This window comes from Pipistrellus hanaki (genome assembly GCF_964339955.1).
Source record: "Pipistrellus hanaki genome assembly, chromosome: 11".
NCBI classification, from domain to species: domain Eukaryota; kingdom Metazoa; phylum Chordata; class Mammalia; order Chiroptera; family Vespertilionidae; genus Pipistrellus; species Pipistrellus hanaki.
The window spans coordinates 21779942-21804338 of NC_140513.1; the positions used below are offsets into that span (position 1 = coordinate 21779942).

At 41.3% G+C, this 24397-nt stretch overlaps 3 protein-coding genes across 6 annotated transcripts in view; 2 read left to right on the forward strand and 1 right to left on the reverse strand.

The window, feature by feature from the left end:
• The window catches only part of ALDOB (aldolase, fructose-bisphosphate B), a 47910-nt gene extending 46927 nt beyond the window's left edge, over positions 1-983 (forward strand). For both annotated transcript variants that reach the window (XM_084899749.1, XM_084899750.1), the window contains exon 9: positions 486-983. In XM_084899749.1, coding sequence (XP_084755875.1) covers positions 486-581 — 96 coding nt within the window. In that variant the 3' untranslated portion in view covers positions 582-983. The remainder of the gene's footprint in view (positions 1-485) is intronic.
• Positions 984-5648: 4665 nt separating this feature from the next.
• Positions 5649-18047, reverse strand: ZNF189 (zinc finger protein 189). 3 transcript variants are annotated; one of them, XM_084899745.1, is made up of 3 exons: positions 17655-18047; positions 16849-16930; positions 5649-8986 (listed from the first exon to the last, which is right to left on the reverse strand). In XM_084899745.1, the coding sequence occupies exons 1-3, from the start codon at positions 17685-17687 to the stop codon at positions 7266-7268; spliced, it is 1836 nt and encodes a 611-aa protein (XP_084755871.1). In that variant the 5' UTR covers positions 17688-18047; the 3' UTR covers positions 5649-7265. The 3 variants fall into 3 exon arrangements, with proteins under 3 accessions (XP_084755871.1, XP_084755870.1, XP_084755869.1); XM_084899744.1 differs by having other exon boundaries at positions 16849-16933; XM_084899743.1 differs by having other exon boundaries at positions 16849-16975.
• A 128-nt stretch (positions 18048-18175) lies between these two features.
• MRPL50 (mitochondrial ribosomal protein L50) lies at positions 18176-19662 on the forward strand. The gene is made up of 2 exons (XM_084899751.1): positions 18176-18321; positions 18558-19662. Exons 1-2 carry the CDS (start codon positions 18230-18232, stop codon positions 18958-18960), a joined length of 495 nt encoding a protein of 164 aa, XP_084755877.1. The 5' UTR covers positions 18176-18229; the 3' UTR covers positions 18961-19662.
• The last annotated feature ends 4735 nt before the right edge of the window (positions 19663-24397 follow it).

Here is a 24397-nt window from a genome sequence, read left to right on the forward strand (position 1 = left end):
TTTGTGGTCAAATATAAGTAAAAAATGGGTAACTTTTAAAAATAATTTTATTTTCATTTATGTGTTTTTTTTTACTATAACAAATCGTACTTTGCTTGATGCTTGGCCATAATATCTGGTCAATTTCTTAGCAGACAACTTCCACATGTGGTCCAAGCTTGTTAAGCCTGACATCCCCACTCCTTTATCCTAATACTAGTGAGAAATTTCTCAAGTTTAATTTCTAGTACTGTTGTTGCGATATTGTTGGTACTAAAAAGAAACTTTCCCAGTAACTGACACAAAACTCAGTCAGCCAAAGAAATGCTCAGAAAACTGGGATAAAGGAGATAACATGTTATAAAAGGAGGAGAATGAAATCAGCCGGCAAATTAATGTAAGGGGGAAAATATCTACATGAAGGTGTCGCTGGTTTCAAATGAGAGGCTGAAGCACTTGGTTGTGTCTGCTCTAACTCAGCCTCCTCTGTCACCCTTGTTTTTTAGGCTAACTGCCAGGCGGCCAAAGGCAAGTATACTTCCACGGGTTCTTCTGGTGCTGCGTCCACCCAGTCGCTCTTCACAGCCAACTATACCTACTAGAAACAGCTCCAGCTCTTTGAGGTGTCTTGGGAAGAGGGCTGAAAGGGAACAACCTCCTTTTGACTGACCCTGGAAATCAGACCAAATTAGATTGAAGTACTGGAAACACAATACATGTTAAATTCTTAGACACAAGGGAAAAAAAAATCAGTTATTGAAACTTAAGTCTGAATATCAAGGATTTGATGAAATTTCACACAGCAGTTTCCTTGCCCATGACCCAGAGTCTCCACCTACGAAAAGAATAGACTTTAAAACGACATCTGCTCTCCATCCAAATAACAACCACTGAATGAAATATCTCAGAAGCTGAGGGCAGAGAAGTGCATCTTATTAAATGATCTTAGGTTATGAAGGAGACAACTGCAACAAAAAGGAAATAAAATAAGCTATAAACCTTCAGTTGGTATTGGATTTTACTTTTTGCTCTTGTTTTCTAAGGACTCAGTAGATTTCATTACCTTTGACTCTACTAGACGAGATTGATGCTATAGGGTCCTCAACTTTGGCTACTCATTGGAATCACCAGAGCCTGATTAAATCAAACTCTTGATGTAGGATCCTTTAAATATCAGGGTTTCTTAAAGCTCCTTTGATGATTCCATGTAGAGCCAAGTTTGAGAAGGACCAACCTAGGTTTCAAGTTTGAGGCTCTCCAAAATTGAAAGTAACTTACAATTTGAAGCTAAAATGTGAACTGATTTTGAGAAACATGTGGAGGGTATTGAGAGAATCAATGTGACTTTGCTGCTTTAAGCATTCTTCTTTAAGTGGCCCAGGTTTGGTGATATAGGACTACGTATTCCTCTGCACAGCCAAGCACACAACCTACTTTTGCAGTAAATAATATTCACATAATTATACTTGATTGACTTCCCATTTTCAGAAAGCCATAGTTACAGAAGAGAATTTAAATATTGAAGCTTTGGATGACATAAAAGTAATGATTCTGGTAAAAAAAAAAAAAAAAAAAAAAAAAGTAATAATTTAACTGACAGAAGGACATTCAAAGGGGAGGAGAAATAGAGGAAAGCAAAGGGAGCATTAATCCACTTAGTGAGGAGTCAGGAATTCCACTTAAAATTGATGGATTAAGAAATAGTGTTTTAAGTCTACTAAAGTAATAAAGGAAATTGATATAAATCATTACAAGAGTAATACCTATACTTAAAATATAGGAGAAGGAAGTAAACTAAATTCTTTGCCTTGAAGAATACAAAGATAAATGCTATTGCTTCGAGTTGATAAATTAAGAAATAGAGGCATAGCACATTATTTAGAGGAATAAAATGGAATTAATCCAAAAGGCTTTCTTCTGATGAGAAAAACCTGGTAGTGGGTGTAAGAAATGAATTATTTATAAATGTAATATATATGTTATATATTTATAAATTTTATATATAAGAAATTACTTATTATGTGTCTCCAGGACATTTGGTTATTTCCATGTACCTGCATTACTTTCTAAAGTCAATGAACTATATCCATATAAGCAATGCAAATCCACCTTAAAGGTCATTTAATCCAAGTCTTTCATTTTACAGATAATAAAAACCAAAGCGAGAGCAGTTAAATTACTGGATGATGGTCACACATTTTGGGTGGGTAGAGCTGAGAGATTAACATTCAGGTCTCTTTCTCCTAAAAGGTACACACAACCAGGGAGCAGGTAAAGGTGGACAACAGGCAGTTTGTCTTATTGTATCCATTCATTCCATCAGCCACTACTTGAGCTTTTACCATGTGCTAAGCTGTCCTAAAAGCTTTTGTCACAACACCTGGTGTGACAAAGCTTTTCTGCTAGGAAATTTTTGTGTAGAGCTTACTCAGCATCATTGGCTCTGTGATAGAGAAACCTCTTAAAAGCTTATTTATGGGTTGAACACGAATTTATAATCAAGGCTGAGTTACTTATATCTTTTGCTCAAGGCTGAATTACATTTCACTGAGGGTGAGGATTTATATAATGCATTTTCCCTGGTTACTATCTGACATATTTTCCCTACTAAAGAACTGCAAATGGCTTTGAAATCTCAAGCCAAGTAATTTCCTCCACTCAGGGTAATATGAAGACAAGAGTTATGAAGCTACAGGCTTCAATTTCCATTAACTGTGGTCGCTGAGTGAATATATTAATGGCTTCCTAGATTTCAGTATTCTGTCAGATTTATTCTAGAAGTTGTTGAACACCCACTAAAAATAAAACCTGGTACTAGGCATTGAAAGTAATTAAGAAAACCTTCAGCTTTAGCATTGCCAAGGCATTTGTATATAGACAATTAAACTTAAGGTAGCTAAGCAAGAAACACAAATGCTATTGATTGGAGGTTGAGGAGTGGGGAGGAGTCTATCAGTATAGCTGGGTACAGGTTGGAGATTATAAGATGTTAACAAGGAAAGGAACTCAGAAAAGGAACTGCCATTGTGTAAGAAAATTCTATGATAATTCAATGGAAGAAGATAATACCTTGAAGGCACAAGTATCAAAAGCCAAGCTAAAACAATTACTAAATACTGGAAGGAATAAAAAGAAGAGTTTGGTTTTTGCTCTGAAGAGGGAGGGTCAGAGAGGGAAGGAAGGGGTAAGGAAAAGGAGAGGAGCCCAGCTGGTGTTGCTCAGTGGTTGAGCATCAACCCATTTACCAAGAGGTCACTGGTTCAATTCCTGGTCAGGGCCCATGTCCAGGATGTGGGCTCTATCCCCAGTAGGGGTGTACAGGGTGCAGCTAATCGATGTTTCTCTTTCATTTATATTTCTCTCTCTCTCTCCCTCTCCCTTCTTCTCTCTCACAAGTCAATAAAAACATTAAAAAAAAAAAAAAAAAAAAAAGGGGAAAGAGGGAGGAGAAAGGAAGAAATGAGAAAGGAAGGAAACAAGAGAACACATGGAGATACTAGGGTGACATGGAATTGTGGGGAGATGACTAAAGGACTTTTACTAGTAAGGAGATGTGTCTAAAGATGTGTCTTCCTAATAGGAAGAGTCTCGTTTCACATGAGTCTATATCATGCTTTACAAAAACAAGATGAGACGATTTATAATGTGAACTTAGCAGAAGCAGAAGCTGACTGTAACGATGAGAATATCAACTTCTAGGGTCCAATGTGCTAAGGAAGTTGCTCAAGGTCACAAAACCAATAGGTGAGACCAGTGTGACTTGCAAAATCCTCAAGACTTTCGGATAATTGTGGACCTGCCCTTAGAACAATATCTGCCATACTTCTAGAGTACCAGGTGAATTATCGATGCTCAATAGAGCCCGAGGACTCATGCAATGTTACCAATTCCCTACCTACACCCATTTTCTAGATGATGAATTAAGAGATAGGAGTAATAGCAAAGCTCAACACAGCCAGACACAGGTCTCTTTCCATTACTCAAACATATTTTTCTGGCTGTAACACAATCTGTCCCAAGCCTTCTAAAATAGCCTAACGGTACTGGGCATCAATACATGTAAACATATAAAATCAGTCAAGTATCCATTTTGCACTCAGTATATGCTTTGCATTGTAAAGATACTATATGGTCCTTCTGTGCTTACTATTGAGATGAGGAAAACAAGGATACAATTAGGAAACAAAATGACACACAATAATGTGCTAAACCGCAGTGGCATAGGCCAGGTGCTGAGATAAAAAAAAAAAGGAAGGAATGCTTTACAAAGATGATTTGCAGATAGTTTTTTTGTATGATCTTGGGAAATATATACTTCCTCATCTGTAAAATAGGGTTGTGTGAATAGCGATATTTTATGTACAATGCCAGATATGTAAGTTGTGAATAACTTTTCTATTCTCCTCTGTCAGTTGGCTCTCGAAGAATGATAAAGGCACTTGAGAGTGAAGATGAATTAGCTGTGACCTGACAAGAGTACAGGTTACACATGTTGAGGAAATAATAGGGAATTTGACTAGAATGGTGAAAACAAGTGGAATGCCAAGGCCACCACTTTTGAAAGAGACAGAAAGTGAAAGATATCAAATACTAATTAAGAACAGTAACTTTTACAGATTATAATATATGGACTACAGAAAAATTTGAAATTTATATGCATGTATCATGCTCAACTGGGTATGCCTAGATTTGCTGACATCCTTCTTTAGGAAGACAGATGAAAGTGAAATGCCTGCCGAAACCAGTTTGGCTCAGTGGATAGAGCATCGGCCTGCAGACTGAAAGATCCCAGGTTTGATTCCGATCAAGGGCATGTACCTTGGTTACGGGCACATCCCCAGTAGGGGGTGTGCAAGAGGCAGCTGATGGATGATTCTCTCTCACTGATGTTTCTAACTCTCTCTCTCTCTCCCTTCCTCTCTTTAAAAAAAATCAATAATATATATATATTTTTAAAAAGTGAAATGCCTTACTCATAAAAATTTCAGAGAAATGGAATATTTACAGTGATTTCCATTTTTTTTCTTTCACTACCAAGGACTCCTTTTTACTGGTTGTTTTATGTTACCCACTGTGATGGTTAATTTTTTCAACTTGACTGGGCTAAGGAATGCAGGTAAACATGTTTTCTGGATGTGTCTGTGATTGTGCTTCTGAAAGAAATTTGCACTAGATTGCCTTTACCAATGTTGGTGGGCATCTCCTAATTCATTGAGGGCCTGAAACCAACAAAAAGGTGGAGGAAGAACAAATTCGCTCTGCCTAAACTAGGGCATTTCCTCCAGTCTTCATAGGAAGCTCCTTGTTTTAAGGCCTCTGAACTCAGACTGAATTATACCATTGGCTTTTGTGGTTCTCTAGCTTACAGATGGCAGGCACATTGTGGAAGTTCTTAGCCTCCATATTCACAGGAGCCAATTCCTATTCTATTTATCATCTATCTATCTATCTATCTATCTATCTATCTATCTATCTATCTATCTATATCATCATCTAATCTACCTAATCACCCACCCACCCATCATCTGCTTACCTATTTATCCTTTTGGTTTATTGGTTGATTCTCCGAAGAACCTGAATAAATCTATTAATATCTTGCTTCATCTAATTCAACTCTTAAATTTTCTTTCAAAATTGTCCCATGTTATCTCAACAAGGAATTTGAGCAATTCTATTAAAAGTTCATAGTCCTTTATTTCAGCTGGGCCCTATTATAACACCCAACAAGCCATCATCCCCAAGTCTTCCATTCTCCCCATTGTACTTCAAACCTTTATTATCTATGAGGCTCTTAACTCTACCCCTAGCAGTGCCTACCCCTCTTCTTTCTCTGACTTTCAAAATATGAATATGTCTACTTTTTGAAAACAGGTCATGTCATGCACACTCTATTTCCATACACTAACTCTGTTCTTTTTTCTACCAAATTGGAGGAAGAAAACCTCCAAATAAAATTCTTCCATTATAGAAAAAAAAAAAGAGAAAAAATTCTTCCATTAGTGCTAGAATTAACTTTAGATTATAACAACCAATGTCTACCTGCTTTCCCTTATCTTTAACCTCCCTCAAGTTCAGAATGGAAAAATACTCAAATTTTTCTTAAATCTTGATCCACACATTTATCTCTGGATATCTCTACTGTCTCACAGGTGGAATAAGTGAGAGTAATTTCCTTTAAACCTTGATTCTAATTTTTAAACACAGTAATATATTTGACAGGATAGATTTATAGATTTTACACTATAGTAACAAAGAACTCTTACACAAAGCAAAAAAAAAAAAAAAAAAAAAAAAAGGCCAAAGCAGGTTTAATGATTAGAAACGATGAATCAATAGGTTTATAGTAACCTTTAACTAAGGGAGCCCTAGTACCAGAAATAAGAATTTTAAAACTGCATGCAAAGTCTAGTTACTATAAAAACCAAAGCAATACCAAAATATCTCAGCTTCCTAACAGACTCCAGGTCTCTTTATCTTCAATTCTTGGCAATCAAAATATGTACACTTTCACATGCTACTGGTAGTGAAGGAATAAAATTATTTGTATAAGATTACAAATATCTTTCACAGATTGAAGGACACAAAAAGAATAGTGTCTTCCTCCACCTTTTTGGGCCCATCTTGGGAAAAAGGCACTCCCAAAGATTCCTTGGTAACATCTTTGCTAGGTTTGTTACTCACATAATCTTTACATGTAAAATTAATGGTCCACTCATTTCACATTTCTGAGAACCACGAGGCATTGGAACTGCTTTCTTGTAACTCACGTGCCAAATAACTGGCTTAAAACAATGACAAAAACTTTGGATATCAGTTTAAAAAAAAAAAATCTGGGCTGTTTCCTTAAAAGCTTCATCATATGCTCAATTACTGGACTTTGGCATGCATAGCCAAACACATCATAGAACCAAAAGAATTAATGTATAAGATGGTGGCAAAGGTCTCTGAAGAATTATTCTAGTTTTCTAACATGAGTGGTTCTAGCTCCCTTGTATCAATGCAACTTTGTCATTCTCCCTTCATTATTATAACCAAATGCTCTGAGCCCAGGTTTAACCTTAAAGATTTGTTTTAAAAAGATGCATACATTACTGAGGCATCAAAACAAAGGCTAATGAAAAATGTCTGTGGGCAGCTGGTTGCCCACGCAGAGTCTCTAAAAACCATTTGCCTTAGGCCAAAGATACTTTCCTTTCTTACTAAATCTGACTCATATTGAGCAATGTTGAAACTGCACTTGGGTAAGCTAGTATCAAGTCCAGCCTAACTTAAATATTTCTCTACATTTACTGCATCCATGTAGTGTGCAATTTTTGATGCTGAATAAGAGATATGCGGCAATTGAAGGCTTCGCCACAAGCATCACATTCATGGGTTTCTTGGGTTTTCATTTCTGCATGCATCTTCTGATGGTTGACAAGGCTGCGCTGTTGACTAAAACTTTTGTCACACTTCTCACATTTATAAGGTTTCTCTCCTGTGTGTATTCTTTGATGCTGAATAAGGCCTGAGTTCCGGCTAAAGGCTTTTCCACATTCATCACATTTATGGGGTTTATTACCTGTGTGAACACCCTGATGTCGAATAAGATTACAAAGTTGACTAAAGCTTTTGCCACACTGTCTACATCGATAGGGTCTCTCACCAGTGTGGATTCTCTGATGTTCGATAAGAAATGAGCTCCGACTGAAGCTTTTCCCACACACAGTACATAAGTAGGGCTTTTCACCAGTGTGGATTCTTTGATGTTGTACAAGATGAGCACTGACACTAAAAGTTTTCCCACATTCATCACATTTATACGATTTTTCCTTAGGGAAGACTTCCTGCTGTATAACAGGACTGCAATTTGGATCAAAACTTTCTTTAGTTTCATTGTATGAATATGTCTTCTCTCTGGTGTGAATTCTCTGATGCTGAATGAGACCTGAGCTTCTACTAAAGGCTTTTCCACATTCTTTACATTTATGGGGTTTATCTCCTGTGTGGATTCTCTGATGACGAGTAAGGTTGCAAAGTTGACTGAAGCTTTTCCCGCACTCTTTGCACTGATAAGGTCTTTCACCTGTATGGATCCTCTGATGTTCAATAAGAAATGAGCTCCGACTGAAACTTTTTCCACATTCAATACAAAGAAAAGGCTTCTCACCAGTGTGGATTTTTTGGTGTTGTATAAGGTATGTACTTAATCTAAAGGCTTTCCCACATTCACCACATTTATGGGGTCTTTCTCCAGTGTGAATTCTCTGATGTTCAACTAGTAATGAATTTCGGCTAAAGCTTTTTTTACATTTGGTACAGTGATAAGGTTTTTCACCAGTGTGAGTTCTTTGATGTTCAATAAGGTGTGACTTCCAACTGAAGGCCTTCCCACAGTCACTACACTTATGGGGTTTCTCACCTGTGTGAATCCTCTGATGTTTAACAAGGCTCCTTCTCTGGCTGAAGCTCTGTTTACACTGATTACACTGATAGGGTCTCTCTCCAGTGTGGATTCTCTGATGTCTAATAAGGGTTGAGCTCACACTAAAGGTTTTTCCACAGTAGTTACACTCATAGGGTCTTTCTCCAGTGTGAATTCTCTGATGTTCAATAACAAATGAACTGCGACTAAAACTTTTCCCACATTCATTGCATTGAAACGGTTTCTCACCAGTATGAACCCGTTGATGTTGAATGAAATGGGCCTTGCGGACAAAACCCTTTCCACATTCTTCACATTTATGGCATTTCCCTTCTGAGTTAGGTCTCTTACGAATAATGTTAGTGTTTCCTCTGAACATTCTTTGTTCCTGGGTCAAAGGTTCCCTTGGTATTTCCCATAAGAAGATTCCTCTCTGTTTATCTAACCTACCAACAAGTTCAAAGGTTTCTCTACACATGGGATCCTGGTCAGTTTCACTTTTGATTCTTGTAACTATTATACCCTTTGACTCCACTTCTTCCTCAATTTCCTCAATTTCTTGTTTCACAGTTGGCTCCTCATCTTTATCTCTGTTTAAAACATCTAGAATAATAAATAGAAAACAAAAACATCAGCCAAGTTCTTTCCTAGTAAGGAGAAACTGTCAGAAAATTAAATAATTCATATAAATCAAATTAAGATAAATTAATCTACTATCAAATGTAGTTTACTACCTCAGAATATTGTTTTGAGGATTACATTTGTTCATATACACAAAGCTTTCAGAACAGGACCCATTACTTGGTATAAGAGTATAAGCTACATAATTACCATTATTGAGTATTAGTTATCTGATGTAATGAAATGTTTTTTCTTGGAGAAGAGGTATGAAAAGAGTGTTTATAAGGCAAAGAATGAGTCTGCAGGTGCAAGCAGAGTTGAGAGAAAGGTCTGATTAATCAATAGTAAATTAATGCAAGGTAAGGTGAATAAACAAAGAATTAAAACAAGTAGTGGTGGGATAAACTGGTCTACCAAGGAAAAAAGAATAACACAGGAAGAAAATAATAAGTTCAGGAAAATTTAGAATGAGATAGCATTATTATAAAATGTGTAGACCAAATAACTGACAAAAAGGAACACATAAAATGACACTGAAAAAGATAAAAAACAAAAACCATGGAAAGCAAAAATTAACTCATCAGTAAGAACTTATTTATTACAATAAAAAGTATTCCAGGCATTGTGTAATGAGCCAGGATTCAGAGATAAGACATGAAGCCTCCTACTAAATGTAATGGACAATAAATATAAGTGGAGAGAAAAAAAATATGATAAAAAAATATTAAGTAAAAAACAGTTTTTGTACCAAGACAGAAAATGGCTTTTAACAAAAATAATGATAGGTTGAAGTGACATGGTGTCCATGATACAGAAAGACAGAATAAAATAAATGTAAGGAAACATGGTGAGAACTAATAGAAGAAACAAAGAAAAAGAGCAGTTTGTGGTAGCTTATGACTCCACCTACAACAAATCACACCACATTCTTCAACTATATATGATTCTCGCTCTAAAGATATTAAGACCCAAGTTGGAACCCTTTAGTTCCAAATGATAAGCTGCATGACAACTGAGAAATGAAAATCTCACGCAGTGGTTCTCAATCCTTCTAATGCAGTTCCTCATGTTGTGGTGACCCCCAACCATAAAATTATTTTCGTTGCTATTTCATAACTATAATTTTGCAACTGTTATGAATCATAATGTAAATCTGTGTTTTCCGATGGTCTTAGGTGACCCTGCTAGCGGTTCTCAACCTGTGGGTTGCAAAAGGTTGAGAACCACTGCTGTAGAGACACTGTAATAGCAAAATTATAGTTATGAAGTAGCAACAAGAATAATTTTATGGTCGGGGGTCACAACATGAGGAACTGTATTAAAGGGTCTCAGCATTAGAAAGGTTGAGAACCACTGTGTTAGAGGAAAGATAACACAATGGTTCATGATATAACTTAGTAGCATACTGACTTCTTTCCTAATTTCTATCTCTTACTGCCTGTTGGATACCTTCATTGGGAGTTTCAATCACTACTAAGCATAAATTTGGCTTAAACAATTTCCTTTTTAGAGTTCCCCTTTTCTCTCAACTTTCTAGTCTTCTAACTGTAAGGTCATCTTTGAATTTTTTCACTTAATCCAAACCAGTCATTAGGTTATTTTATTCTAACAAACAAACAAACAAACAAACAAACAAAAGAAAACAAAACAAACAAACATTATTCCCTGTACAAATTACTAGAAACTTTACTTTTACTTAGGCTACTTATAGCATTTTCTCTAATTCAATTTCATTGGAGTGTTTTTCCTTCACACAATTAAAAAGGATAGAACTCCTTCAACTTTCTGCCCCCTACCTATAAAATGATCTGCAATTGTACATCAATATATACCCCATTCCTATCTAAGACTAATCCATCTACCTTCTCTTGATCCCACTTGCCTCTGGGAACTTGTTTAATTAGTAGCATTTTTCCCTCTGTTTTCAATTTGTATTCTCCTTGGACACCTTCCTACCAACATACAAATATGACCATTTACCTAAAATCTGAAATCCTTCCCTTGATGAAAGCCAATCTTGGGGAGGAAAAATCTTAGGTATAGCTCTTCATTTCCTAACTATGTTTTCCATGCCCAACCTGTTCCCATTCAATCTATTCTACAACCTACTGTGAGATCTGGTTTCTGCTTCCAGTATCTAGAGAAACTTATTAAGTCACCAATAACTTTTGGGTAAAAATATAATGGATGTTTTTCAGGCCTTATTTCCTATGGCAGCATCTGACACTGGTGACCACTTCCATTTCTTGACACTATCTGTTTTAGGTTTCTGTATCATTATAGTCTTAATTGTCACCCTACTTCTCCTTAGACCTTTTAATACAATTCCTTCATGTATTTCTCTTCCTTTGCCAACTGTTTATTGTTACACATGTTTACACCATCTCACTCTATATATGCCTCCACACTACATTTACTTCACTGAATTCGGAGAAATCATCACAAAATGGAATTCTATTCATGTCATCTTCTGTAGATTCACCAGCACTCTATTTCTAAGATCAAATTGAAGCTCTTTGCACTGTGATACTCACCACTTCTACACTGTAATTCACCTGGCTACCTACTCTACTATAGTTTAAGTGGACAAACTGCTTGTGTTATAATCTTTCATGTCATTTCACTTTGTATCTTGTTTACTAAATGTCCCCCAACATTATTTACCAGTACCTGAAAAACTCTTGATTACTATATTTACTTATTTATGTTAAAATATGTTTTTATTGCTTTTTAGAGAGAGGAGGGGAGAGGGTCAGAGATAGAAACATCGATGAATAAGAGAAACATCATCAATTGGCTGCCTGCTGCACAACCCCTACTGGGGATCCAGCAGCATGTGCCCTGACAGGGAATGAAACTCACAACTTCTTGGTTCCTAGGTCAGAGCTCAACTGCTGAGCCACACCAGCTGGGCTACTCTTGATTGCTCTTTAAGATTCAATTCAGCCAAAACCAGTTTGGCTCAGTGGTAGAGCGTCGGCCTACGGACTGAAAGGTCCTGGGTTTGATTCTGGTCAAGGGCATGTACCTTGGTTGCAGGCGCATCCCCGGTGGGGGGTGTGCAGGAGGCAGCTGGTCGATGTTCTCTCTCATCGACATTTCTAGCTCTCTATTTCTCTCCCTTCCTCTCTGTAAAAAATCAATAAAATATATATTTTTAAAAAATATATATATATATATAAAGATTCAATTCAAAGCAATAGTTCTTCAACAAAGCCTTCACTCTTTCTACTAGACATATTTAGGTGGTCTGTTGTTTTTTTGGGTTTTTTTTTTTTTTTTTTTTTTTTATCATCACTAGCGCTTGTCCATAACTCCATTAAAGCTATTAGTACACTGTACTTTTAACTGTTTATTTTTGTCTGTTTCACTGGATTGTAAATTTCTTTTAAGAAGGGAAAGTCTCTTCATGTTTACTCAATAGATATTATTCCAGAGGATGTTTTAAAAGGAATAATTTTTATTTATTTATTTGCAAGTGATATTAATATAATAGCAATAATAAGACTAGCATATAAAATAGATACTGTTTCTTACTACCAAGAAAAGCCATTTTATAGAAATGTAGAAAATTAAAATACGTATGCTCTTCACGGTAATAACAAAAATCACAAATAAACTAGAAATAATCCTAGTAAGAAAAGAGTAAGACCCAGAAAAATCATCCAGAAATTTTTTCTGAAGGACATAAAAGACAGTTAAACAGAGAGATTGAGATTCAATATTACAAGGATCTTCATTCTTCCCAAACCAATCTATGAACCTAACTGCACTCTAATCAAAATCCTATAAAACAAAACAAAACAAAAAAAACCAACGAATTTAGATTCCAACCAGAAGAATGCAGAAAATTAGTTATCCTGTAAAGGAATGTGAAAGAATGACTTATCTTAACAGACATAAAATGTAAAATATTGTTCAAGTAAATAAAATAGAGGCACTGGCATAAAAATATATAGGTCAAGCAGATAGACAAAGAAATTAATGAGTCTAGGCTTCTACATGGAGCAGCCTAGAAATGACTACCCAGTTAATCTGCATTTGGTAGGTATAATCACCTTCTGAGTTAATCTGCCATACTTGCATTATAGGTTCCCATCTTGTGAGCATAGCTAATTTGTCTAGAGTAAGATATCTCACTCAAAATGCATCTTTCACAGGAATTTGAAATTGAAACTGAAATAGTCTAAATATGACTAGAATTGTAACTTATCAAGACAGAAACTAAAAACTAAAGGACATAAGCATGTGAACATAGGAGGAAAGACTATTCTGCCAAGGAGAAAAAAACAGGACACAAAGACAGAGTTAATTCTCAACTTCCTGACAGTGATCCAATTTATGGTTTTAGTTCTTTTCTGATGTCCAGTTGCAATCCTGCTCATATATTCCACTAGAGGCCTGGTGCATGAATTTGTGCACTGATGAGATCCCTCGGTCTGGCCTGCGGGGATTGAGCTGAAACCAGCTCTCGGACATCCACTGGTGCACAATCAGGGCCGGGGAGGGACTTCGGGAGGGCTCCATGGTGTGTCCGGCCCATCTCATCCAGACCTGGCCAGACCCCAGGAGTAAGCTAACCTACTGGTCAGAGCATCTGCCCCCTAGAGGTCAGTGTGCATCATAGCAACTAGAAGAATGGTGAGAGGGACAATTAGCATGCAATAGGTCCTCTCTCTCCACATCACGTATTATTGTCTCCAGCCCCAGTTGTCATGGGCCCCCCTCCTTCAGGAGGCACTCCCAGATCCTCCAGGCTGCGAAACGGCTCCCTCAGGTTATGTAGGAGATCCGTTTCTACGGCGCAATGTAACACGATTTTCACTGTAAATTGGAACCAACGTACAAAGCACCTATGTCACTCACATGGAGCACAGCAGTAATAAAGTAAAACAGTAAAAAAATTTTAAAAGAGCTCTAACTGGTTTGGCTCAGTGGATGGAGCTTCTGCCTGTGGACTGAAAGATCTCAGGTTCAGTTCCAGTCAAGAGCATTATCTTGGTTTCGGGCACATCCCCAGTAGGGGGTGTGCAGGAGGCAGCTGATTGATGTTTCTCTCTCATTGATGTTTCTTTCTCATCGATGTTTCTAACTCTTTTTCCCTCTCCCTTCCTCTCTGTAAAAAGTCAATAAAATATATTAATACTTAAAATTTTTTTTTAAAGAAAGATAACAATTCCTGACCTTTACTTGTGGTAAATAAATAATAAAAAACATAAAGCACATATGTTGAAATGACGGAACTTTTTTTTCTATATACATAAATGGGAGATGGCAACATAACCATGAAATGATGTACTGACCTCATGGAGATCAACCTAATTAAAAAAAAATAACAAAGAATAACTACAGCAAAGTGTGATAAATTAAACAATGTCTGTGTACCATATACAAGGTAGCAGAGGAAGGAGTGCTCAATTCTGAAGAAGAGGCCCTTGAGATTTTAATGAATTATTTGAGATTTGTCAGGTATCTTGTGTGGTCTTCAAAAAGAGATTACTAGGAATTCAGAGCTCAACAAAGAAGATGACAATAGTAGTGATGATAGCAATCAACATGTATATTGTACTTACTACATGCTAGTCAGTGTCCTAAGTGCTTTACATATATTAACTCAGGTAATGCTCACAATAACCCTAAGAAGTAAGTGCTGTTATCATTCCCATTTTATAAAAAAAAGAAACTGAGGCACAGATAAGTTAAGTAGTTGACCTATGGTTATAAGACTAGTAAGTGGTGGAACCAGGATTTTTATTTAGACAGTTAGGCTCCATATTATCTCTCTTAGGTAGAGAGAAAGATATGAGACTTACCATCACATGATGGTAGCCGATGAAACGAGTATGGATAAGGTCCACCAAGGAAAGTATATAGACTGAGAGGAAGTCTGAGAGTGCAAGGCAACTGAAGGAAACAATAATAAATTTCAAATAGCTATAGAGAGGTGGAACTTAAAAATAAGGGCCAAAGAGAGTCTTTTGCATTTGACAATTGGGCTATAGATCAATGTTAAACAATTAAAGGGGAGTAGTAAAGATAAAAAAAAAAAAAAAAAACAGCTTAGAGAAAAAAGTATAGAACACATTAACTACACATAGAAAAACTTGGTTGTGAAGAGAATAAGTAGCAGGTTATAGGGAGCAACAAGAGGCAGATTGTGGCTCAAAAGATAGTTTTCTTCTTTCCCCAATTGAAAGAGCCATGAACATACCTATTATCAGAATAAAGACATCAGAAGAGAAGGAATAGAGACAGAAACTAAAGAGGGGAAAAGCAAAGAATAACTGATGTCTAAGTAGTTGGCGAAGCAGGAAGATGGGGCAGCCTTAAGTGTGCAGATGAGGGACTGAAAAGTTGAGTTCATGTTTAGTGGCCTCTCTCTTCTTGGTGAAACAGAAGGTAAGGTCTGCTACTCAGTGATGGACTGAAGGAAAACTCTTGTTTTTGAAATAATCACTAAAGAAACAGGGGAATGATGAAATCAAGAATAAAAACTTTTTGAGATGTAAAAACCCAGTCGAGACTAGAAGAAAAACCATGCATATATACAAGGCATCAATCCTTTCAGTTAAAGAATTTCTCCTGCTGTGTTTAGTAACTCAGGGAGGAGAGAAAAGGTGGATTTTATAATGAATACAGGATTTCAAGCTTGCAGAATGGGTAGAGCATAATGACAAGGTAGACAAGAGCATGCTGGTGATAACTTTAAATACAGATTCACGAATTAAATGAGGAGAGAGCCGAAACCGGTTTGGCTCAGTGGATAGAGCATCGGTCTGCAGACTGAAGGGTCCCAGATTCGATTCCGGTCAAGGGCATGTACATTGGTTGCGGGCACATCCCCTGCAGGGGGTGCGCAGGAGGCAGCTGGTCGATGTTTCTCTCTCATCGACGTTTCTAGCTCTCTATCCCTCTTCCTTCCTCTCTGTGGAAAATCAATAAAATACATTTTTTAAAAATGAGAGAAAAAAACAACAGAGAAGTCAAGGAACAGGAAACATCATTAAGAATGAACAGGTTTATTAGGAAAGGAGTAGGAGAGGAAGAACGGAAAGGAAGAAGTTATAGTAAGCTCCAGTTTCGATAAAATTAAGGACATGATCCTTGATGTGAGTTGCTGAATAAAAAGGGAAAGCAGGGTCCCTGAAGACAATGTCATCGAGGTACTCTGAGGCTTAAGGAATGACTGTTTCATCAATGATATAGGTTAGCATAGAGGACTCTGAAACATGTGACCAAGTCTAAGTGTGAGGATCCAAAAAAAGCTGACAAATGGCAGCGAAAAGGAATTGAGTGGGTAGAACAAGACTGCTGAGGCCTCAAGGGGAGATATTGTGCTTGAAGCTGGAAAACAAATGCTTTGGGAAGAACATGGAAAAGCTGGGAGAAGGGCAATTTTTCCCTTCCAGCCTTGAGACAGAGGACGGGAAAGGAAGAGGATGTGGGAGAATAAGCAGTCCCTCCCAAAAGAAGTAGTGTCCTTGGGACAGTGCCAGGTTTCAGTTAAGGCCAGGAGGGGTAAGGAACATTATGTGAAGAGGAACAGCGGCTCCAGAAGGCAGTGACGAGGGGTGGGAGGAAAGCAGTGGGAGGATGAGCCAGGAGGGAAAGTACAGAGCAATATGGGAAAGATATTACGAAGACAGGAAGCCAGAAAGGCTTTGTATTTTGGTCACTGCAAGGATTCAAGGGGTCAGAGTCACGTAAACAATGAATGGCTGGTAGGTTTGAATCAGAAGTTTGGAACAAAGCAGTTCTGGTACTGGTACTGGTCCAAGTGTTCTCAGAGTCTGTTGTCTGACAGCCTCTCAGATATTTTAATCAGAGGAACAGCAGATTCTTACCCAGTGAGACCAGGTTTCCATAATTCTCCATCATGACATCTTTATATAAGCTTCTCTGAGCTGGATCCAGATAATCCCACTCCTCCTGGGTAAAAAACACAGCCACATCCTCAAATCTCAGCAACCCCTGAAATAGCACCATTTCTGTGGTCAGCCCTTGCTGTCTACCACTGACAGTGGCACTTACCAGGGCGGGGTAGGCTAGAAGGAACATAGGAACTAAGAGTTCCAAACGGGCCTCCCGTTCTGGGAACGGACTCCAACAGACAGGCACTCAGAATAACCGAGCTGGATCCTTGTCCTTGGGAGTCAGGGGCCTAAGGATAAGGCTTTTGTGGCTTAATAATTATATCCCAACATTTTGATTTTAGTAAGCTTCGCCAAGGACCCCTCAAGCTTTCTTCACCTCATTACCCCATTCTGATTCTCTATTCGCACTGGCTTGTGATCCTGTTCAGCTCAATTCCATGAAGTTCTCTAAACGCCTATTGTGGATCCACGCGTAGTGACAGGCGCAGAAGGCACAGAGGAGGGTCCAAAAGGATGCCTCCCCTGGCACACTGACAAATGAGAGCCCTAGAAGGGAGCATTTACTAACTTATCAGGTCGCTCCTGATCAAAAGGAGCCCGGGGGGCAGCTTAATCGCGAACCGCACCCTGAGCAGCAGGGAAGGCTACTTCCTCACACTGTACGGGCCCCAAGACCGCTATTGGGGGGGGGGGGGGGGGGGGGGGAAGGGGGCTGTGGAGCGCGGCCTAGCTGGAGTAGTGCTGAGAGGACTGGGAGACCCGGAGGGGCGACTTACCTTTGGGTCCAGCGGGGGGCTCGGGGAGGCCATCTCCTGGCCAGAAATTCGGGCAGGAACCTGGAGCGCGCACGGAAAGGAGTCTCTGGTGAGGCCTATCGGACCGTTGGGAGCTTAGGCCCGACCAGGGAGAGGCCTCCAGGCTGGATCTGGCCAGGTCCCGTCTAGGTTCCCCGAGCGGTCACGACCCCAGCAGCATTACAGAAGCGCTTCTTGGCCGCCCCCAGACCCCGAACTCCCCTCCCCTGCTGGTCGCACAGCCTTCCAGGCCCCGCTAGAGCCTCCACCCCGTTGTCAGTTTCTCCTCCTCTCAGCCCAGGAGCGCTTTGACCGCCCGCCCCCAGACCAGAAGGCGTCACCCGGAACCTTCCCGGGACTCCGCCGAACTACAACTCCCGTCATGCTCCGAGAGCGCGCCGCGGTCCAGCCTGCTCAGGACTACACTTCCCGGCATACCGCGGGAGATGCTTACTAGGAACGGAGAACGTCTGCCACTAAGCTTACACCCGATTGGCTAGTCTTGGAGCGTCTCTGCGGGCCGGGGGCGGAGCTTCGTCGGGTAGCGCTCCACCGAGATGGCGGCGCCCTTAGTGCCCGGCGTTTCGAGAAAAGGCCTCACGTGGATGATCGCTGGGTTCCCACGCCGAGAATTTTGGTCTCGATTCAGGTAAAGCGAAAGGGTAGGTGGTGGGTCACAGTCATGGGAAGCAAGGGAAGAAACGGAGGAAGATGAAGGGACGATTCCCTGGTCCTGCGCTTGACCTAGCGCGTTAGGCTTCCGCGCTGGACTTCAGCGCCGGTGTCCGCGGGCGAGCGGCGGCGGGGCCCATCCACTTGTGGTGGCTGTCAGCTTCACGAAGGCCGTGAGCCAAAGATTCACGTGTTCGTGTTTGATCATTGCAGAGAACAGAAAAAGCCCGTGGTGGCCGAGACCGTGGAGGCCGAGACCGTGGAGGAGGTGAAGAAAGAGCCTCTCCTGGCGTGTCCGCCCTTACGGAGCCGGACGTACGCGCCACCCGAAGATCTCCAGAGCCGTTTGGAATCCAGCGTCAAAGTCATTTTTGGCTCATCTGCTGCTAGCAGCTGGCAGGACATCTCCCTGGACGATGGTCGTCTGAAGTTCAGCTTGTTGGCACGGTTAGCCGATGACCTGGGCCATGCGGTGCCCAACTCCAGGCTCCATGAAATGTGCAGGGTCAGAGACGTTCTTGAGTTCTACAAGGTGCCCGTTCAAGACAGATCTAAATTTGATGAACTCGTGGCCAGCAATCTGCCTCCCAATATAAAAATCACTTGGGGCTACTGAGCAATTCAGAAGAGGAATTGAAATTATTGTAATCATCGAACCTTCCCCCCCCCCCAACAAGGAGGCTACCTATCAGACCTTTTGATACTTTGAAATACTATCAGAACTGTTCTCTAAAACCACTTATTCTGTGGAAGAATGCATTATTTCCCCCCCCCCCCATAACATCATGAATTGACAAATAACAAGATTTCATTTTTTTCACATTTGCTGAAACTTTACAAAATAGAAACAGGCCATTCATAATTTGTGAAAAATTCCTTCTTCAGACACTAACTTGGGTTTAAAATATAAGGCCATGGCGTGTTGTGTTCAGAAGTGGTTGCATTCTTCATAGGCAAGAAAATGTTTTAAGTCTGTCAGTACTCTTTAAGGTAGTATGATAGGCAGTGTATATACAGTTGAGCAAACAAATTAGATAGGTATAATAGAAATATAAAAGTTTGTGGGGGATATTATAGAAAGATGTTACAACTAGAAATAGTAGCGAATGATTCTGTTCATCCCGAAGTAATCTCTGTTGAAATTAAAGTAGATTTCTTGAATTGGTTGTGTTTTTAATTTTTTTAAAGGTGAAATTTGTTTTTCTGCCTTGCCATTTCCTTAGTGGATTATAAATGAAAAAAAAAAAAAAAAAGAAGAATATGTGCCAATTATTAAGTGTTGGGACTTTTTCTGTAATAAATATACCAGATTCTATAATTGGGTGTTCTCTTTAAAAGAGTGTTTATTTCAAACCTTTTTTTTTTTCTTCCCTATAACATTTAAAAATGCCCTTGAGTACCTATGAATATCCAGGAGGGTAGTGAGTATTTGTACCCTTTGGGGTACTTAATTTGTGGAAATTTCTCAAATAGTTCTGAATGACAAAATGATTAAAGGAGGATGTGGTTAATCAGGAATTATTTTTTGTTCAGACTTTAGATATGGCTAGAGAATAACATATCTGAGTGAGATATATTCCAAGACCCCCAGAGGATGCCTGAAGCCATGGACAATACCATAACATATATTGTTTTTTTTTCCTAGACACATATACTTAGACCTTTATTATTTAATCTTTTATTTCTCTTTTCCTATTGTGGCAGATTATATTTCCCAAAGACAGCTGCACGAATAGACGTGCACACATGTATTTCATCCAAAAAAGTTATTTTTTATTTTTTTTAATTTTTCAATGCACCCGAGGATATTTTTTCCATTGATTTTTATAGAGAGTGGAAGGCAGAGGGAGAGACTGAGAGAAGCACTAATGTGAGAGAGGCACATTAGTTGGTAGCTTCCATACACACCCGACCAGGACAAGGAGCCTGAAACCAATGTACATGCCCTTGACTGGAGTCACACCCGGGACCCTTCAGGCCACAGACAAATTCTCTATCCACGGAGTCAAACTAGCTAGGGTCCACATGCTTTTTGAAAACATTGTGACTACTATTTCTCCCAATATGAGGAGGGGGTCTGTGGGAGTTTACTTCCTCCGCCACATTCACGTGGCCCCACCAGCCTATGAACATGACCACTTCCAGCCACTAAATTGGCACCAAGCACTTGTTCATCTGACCACTTCGGGCTGTTTACCTGGGCCCAGCCTACCGGCTCTGACACTTCACCACTTCCCACTGTCCAGCTGGCCCCTCCCCTTGATAACAACCAATTCCAGCTGGTTCTGGGCCCATCCCCTTCTTCACCTAACCACTTCCAGCTGACCACCTGGCCAGCCCACCAACCCCTCTCCTTCACATCACCGCTTCCTGATATCCACCCAGCCCCTTCCCCTGATGACAAGACCACTTCCAGCTGGCAACCGGGCCCCAACCCCTTGTTCACCTCCCCACTTCCAGGTGTTACCCAGGCCCTTGTTCACCTGACCATGCCCAGCTGGTCACCTGGGCCCTTCCCTTGTTTTAAAGACACCGCCCCTGTTCACCTGACCATTACACCACATTCACCGGCTCAATAATTCCTCACGCGGGGGGCTGCACTTTCCAATCGCTGGAAGCTGGGTTAGAGACCTAACTACCCACAGCCCCAGATCACCTGTTCACAAGCTGCCTCCGAGCCCGTGGGGAGGGAGGCAAGCAGGCGGCCGCCAGCCCTCCTTCAAGACAGCCATGGGGTCCATCAGCCTCGGGACTCCCCATCATCCCCATCATGGGAGCATCTCACCCTGGAGTGGCCTGCAACCCAGACAGCCCTGCCTGGGGGTTTGAAATCCCGGCCAGAGCGGTGTTAAGCCCCTGAACACCCTTTCTCTGGGAGTCACGTTCTGGCCCCCCAGAGTCACTTACAGGTGGCCATGCCCTGAGGGCCAGCTTTCTGTCTCACTCACGGGGACACCCTTCCTTGAGGACAGGGACCTTCTTGGTGCCATCCAGGGTCCTGATCACAGGAAAGTGGGCCTTTTGCATGCCCTTGTGACCCTCCTCCACATCCAGGTGGCCCCACCAGTCAATTCACGTGCCATCTCAAGCTGTTGACCGGGCCCCAAGCCCTGGCTCACGGGACCACTTCTGGGTGCTCACCTGGGCCCTGGGGGCTCAGCCCATTCCGGCTTTCAGTCACCACTTCAGTCGGTCCACCTGGCTCCTCCCCCTGGATGATGTAATCAAGTCCAGCTGGCCACCGGTCCCACCCCCTCGGGCTCACCAGACCACTTCTGGGTGTTCATCTGGGCCCCGCAGACTGAGGCCATCACATAACCACTTCCGGTTGGCCCCTGACCCCATCCCCGGGCTCACAGACCACTCCTCGGCGTTTCCCAGGCACTGGCTTACCTGACTAACTTCCGGCTGTCCACCTGGCCCCTGATGACGAAACCATGCCCAGCTGGCCACTAGGTCCTGCCTCCCTCCCTTTCCTTCTTGTCCTTCCACCTGTGCTCACTGGACCGCTTCCGGCTGTTCACCTGGGCCTACCTCTCCCCCTCGGCCATGTCACCACTTCAGGTTGTCCCCAAGCCTGTGTTCACCTGACCTCTTCCGGGTGTTCCCATGGCCCTTATTCACTTCACCACTTCTCGCTGGTCATCTGGGCCCTCCCCCTTGTTCTCAAGACGCCTCACTGTTGTTCACCTGAGCACTGAGCACACTGGCCCAGTTCCTCACGCAGATGCATGGACTTCCCAATTGCTGGCAGTTGGGTTAAAGGCCTAACACCCACAGCCCCAGATCACCTTTTGCTCACAGGCTGCTTCCTACCCTATGGGGGGGTGGGAAGCAGGGGGCAGCCAGCCCTCCTTCAAGACAATCAGGGGGTCCATCAGCTTCGGGACTCCCATTGTCCCCACCACGGGGGCATCTCACCCTGGAGTGGCCTGGGACCCTGACAGCCCTGCCTGCGGGCTATGTTCTCTCTACTTGACCTTTGATGGGCACATCCAATATAAAATGACAGAGATTTATGCAGTATGACCTCTAAGGCTACGATATAAAAGGGATATAGTCTCTACTTGGTTTTTCTCTCCGGAGGTTTTCCCTTGGAACACAGACCAAGCTGTGAGGAAACCCAAAGCAGCCCCTGCCAAAAGAACACTTTTAGACCCCAACGTAGGAGAGATAATGCCCCAGCTGTGAGCCAGCGTCAAATTCCAGACATGGAAAACCGAGTCCTCAGCTGATTTTATATCCCTGACTTTCATCTTCCAGTTCTGATACCATACATCATGGTATAGGGCCGAGGTCGGCAAACTGCGGCTCACAAGCCACATGTGGCTCTTTGGGCCCCTTGAGTGTGGCTCTTCCACAAAATACCACGGCCAGGGCAAGTCTATTTTGAAGAAGTGGCGTTAGAAGAAGTTTAAAAAATTTGGCTCTCAAAAGGAATTTCAATCGTTGTACTGTTGATATTTGGCTCTGTTGACTAATGAGTTTGCCGACCATTGGTATAGGAAAAAGCAGATCCCACTGAGTCCTGTCCTGGTTCCTGACCCACATAATGTCTGAGCAAAATCAATTACTGTTGCACAACTCTACATGTGGGGTGGTTTGTTACATAGCCAAAATAATCAGAACACCTATCGCTTTTGAGTTAATTAAATATTGGTGTCTTCGTGTTTATTCTAGAAATTAGTATATGTATCTGAGGAATCCACACATTTTCAGGGCTGGCCAGAGATAGCGAGAGAGACGGAGACCTAAGCATTTGGCTCATGTGATTGGAGGGCTGGACATCTGCAGGGCCAGACCAGCAGGCTGCAGGCCCTGGAGAGAGTTGTCGTTTGAAGGCAGACTGGAGGTTCAATTCCTTTTTCCTCAGAAGACCTCAGAGTCCTTTCTGCATGGTTCACACCTACCTATGGACAATTGCTAGTGTCCCCTTGGTACATAGTTGGCACTTTCCTGCCCGGTGCTCCCAACAGTGCCTTCACTCCTCATTTGCTACACCCCTAAGGGTTTGTGGAGGGCCAGGTTTCCTGATGTCTTCTGTTCTGGTCAGAAGAGTAGAAAAGGCCTGGCTCAGTGCCAGTTTAACCTGCACCTTGCTATATCACCTCGGTACCTTCTGTGCTTCTCTTAAAGTTTTAGAAAAACAGCATTATTTCTGCTGCACTCCTCTCTCCACCTCCCATCCACCCTCTCCTCCCATCCTTATATGGTCCTGGGAATTAGTGACTAGCTGGGAGCCTTGCTATCCTGCCCAGGTTCCTCTCCTCTAGTATGGGAACACAGGGCCAAGTACCCTGCTCTTCCAGACCTTCCAATATGCCCATGACTTCCAAAGCCCTGCCCCTTCGCCTCCAGGCTGGCTTTTCACTTTTAATACATTTGATCACATCACTCCCATTTTATAAACTTAGAGAGCTGAGAAAGGAAAGTTAAGTAACTTGCTCAAGGTGAGTCACCTTGATAGATGATAGAGGATCAGGGTTTCAATCTTAGACTCTCTGATTCCAGAGATCATTGGTCGCTCAACTGCACCTCACTGGCTGCTAAATGGTAAGCAAAAATTAAAAGACAAGGTCCCCACCCCTGAGAAATTCCAACCTGGAAGCACAGACTATAATCTGTAGGTTGGGTCATTTGTGCATTATGACAGTGGATAGTGAGTGCGTTAACAACGGGCAGATTTCAGAGGTTCTAAGGGAGGCATTTCTGCACCAGGAGGGCTTCTGTTGTTACTTGCAGGAGTGGTTTGCAAACAGATATGGAATAGAACCCGTTCAAAGTACAGATCTCAGAACCTTACTTCAGACTTATTAAGGGTGCAAGGTTGAGGAATCTTTGGCATACTCACAGAGTCTTTTCTTTAAAAAATAAATAAATAAATAAAAAATAAAAATAATAATTTTTTAAAGTTTCTTTTTTCTTTTTTTTTTTTTCCCCAAGAGTGAGATAGAAAAAGGAACAGAGAGACAGAGAAAGAAACTCTGATATGAAAGCACAACATTGATCTGGCCACCTTTTGCTGCACTGGATGTCACCAACCAGCTAAGACA

Coding starts and splice junctions, on each gene's coding strand:
- ZNF189 (XM_084899743.1), bottom strand. CDS start 17,687: ATGGCCTCCCCGAGCCCCCCGCTGGACCCAAAG. Junction 16,976..17,654: donor GCCCCCCGCTGGACCCAAAG/GTAAGTCGCCCC, acceptor GTGCTATTTCAG/GGGTTGCTGAGATTTGAGGA. Junction 8,987..16,848: donor TGGAAACCTGGTCTCACTGG/GTAAGAATCTGC, acceptor TTATTATTCTAG/ATGTTTTAAACAGAGATAAA.
- MRPL50 (XM_084899751.1), top strand. CDS start 18,230: ATGGCGGCGCCCTTAGTGCCCGGCGTTTCGAGAAAAGGCCTCACGTGG. Junction 18,322..18,557: donor GAATTTTGGTCTCGATTCAG/GTAAAGCGAAAG, acceptor TGATCATTGCAG/AGAACAGAAAAAGCCCGTGG.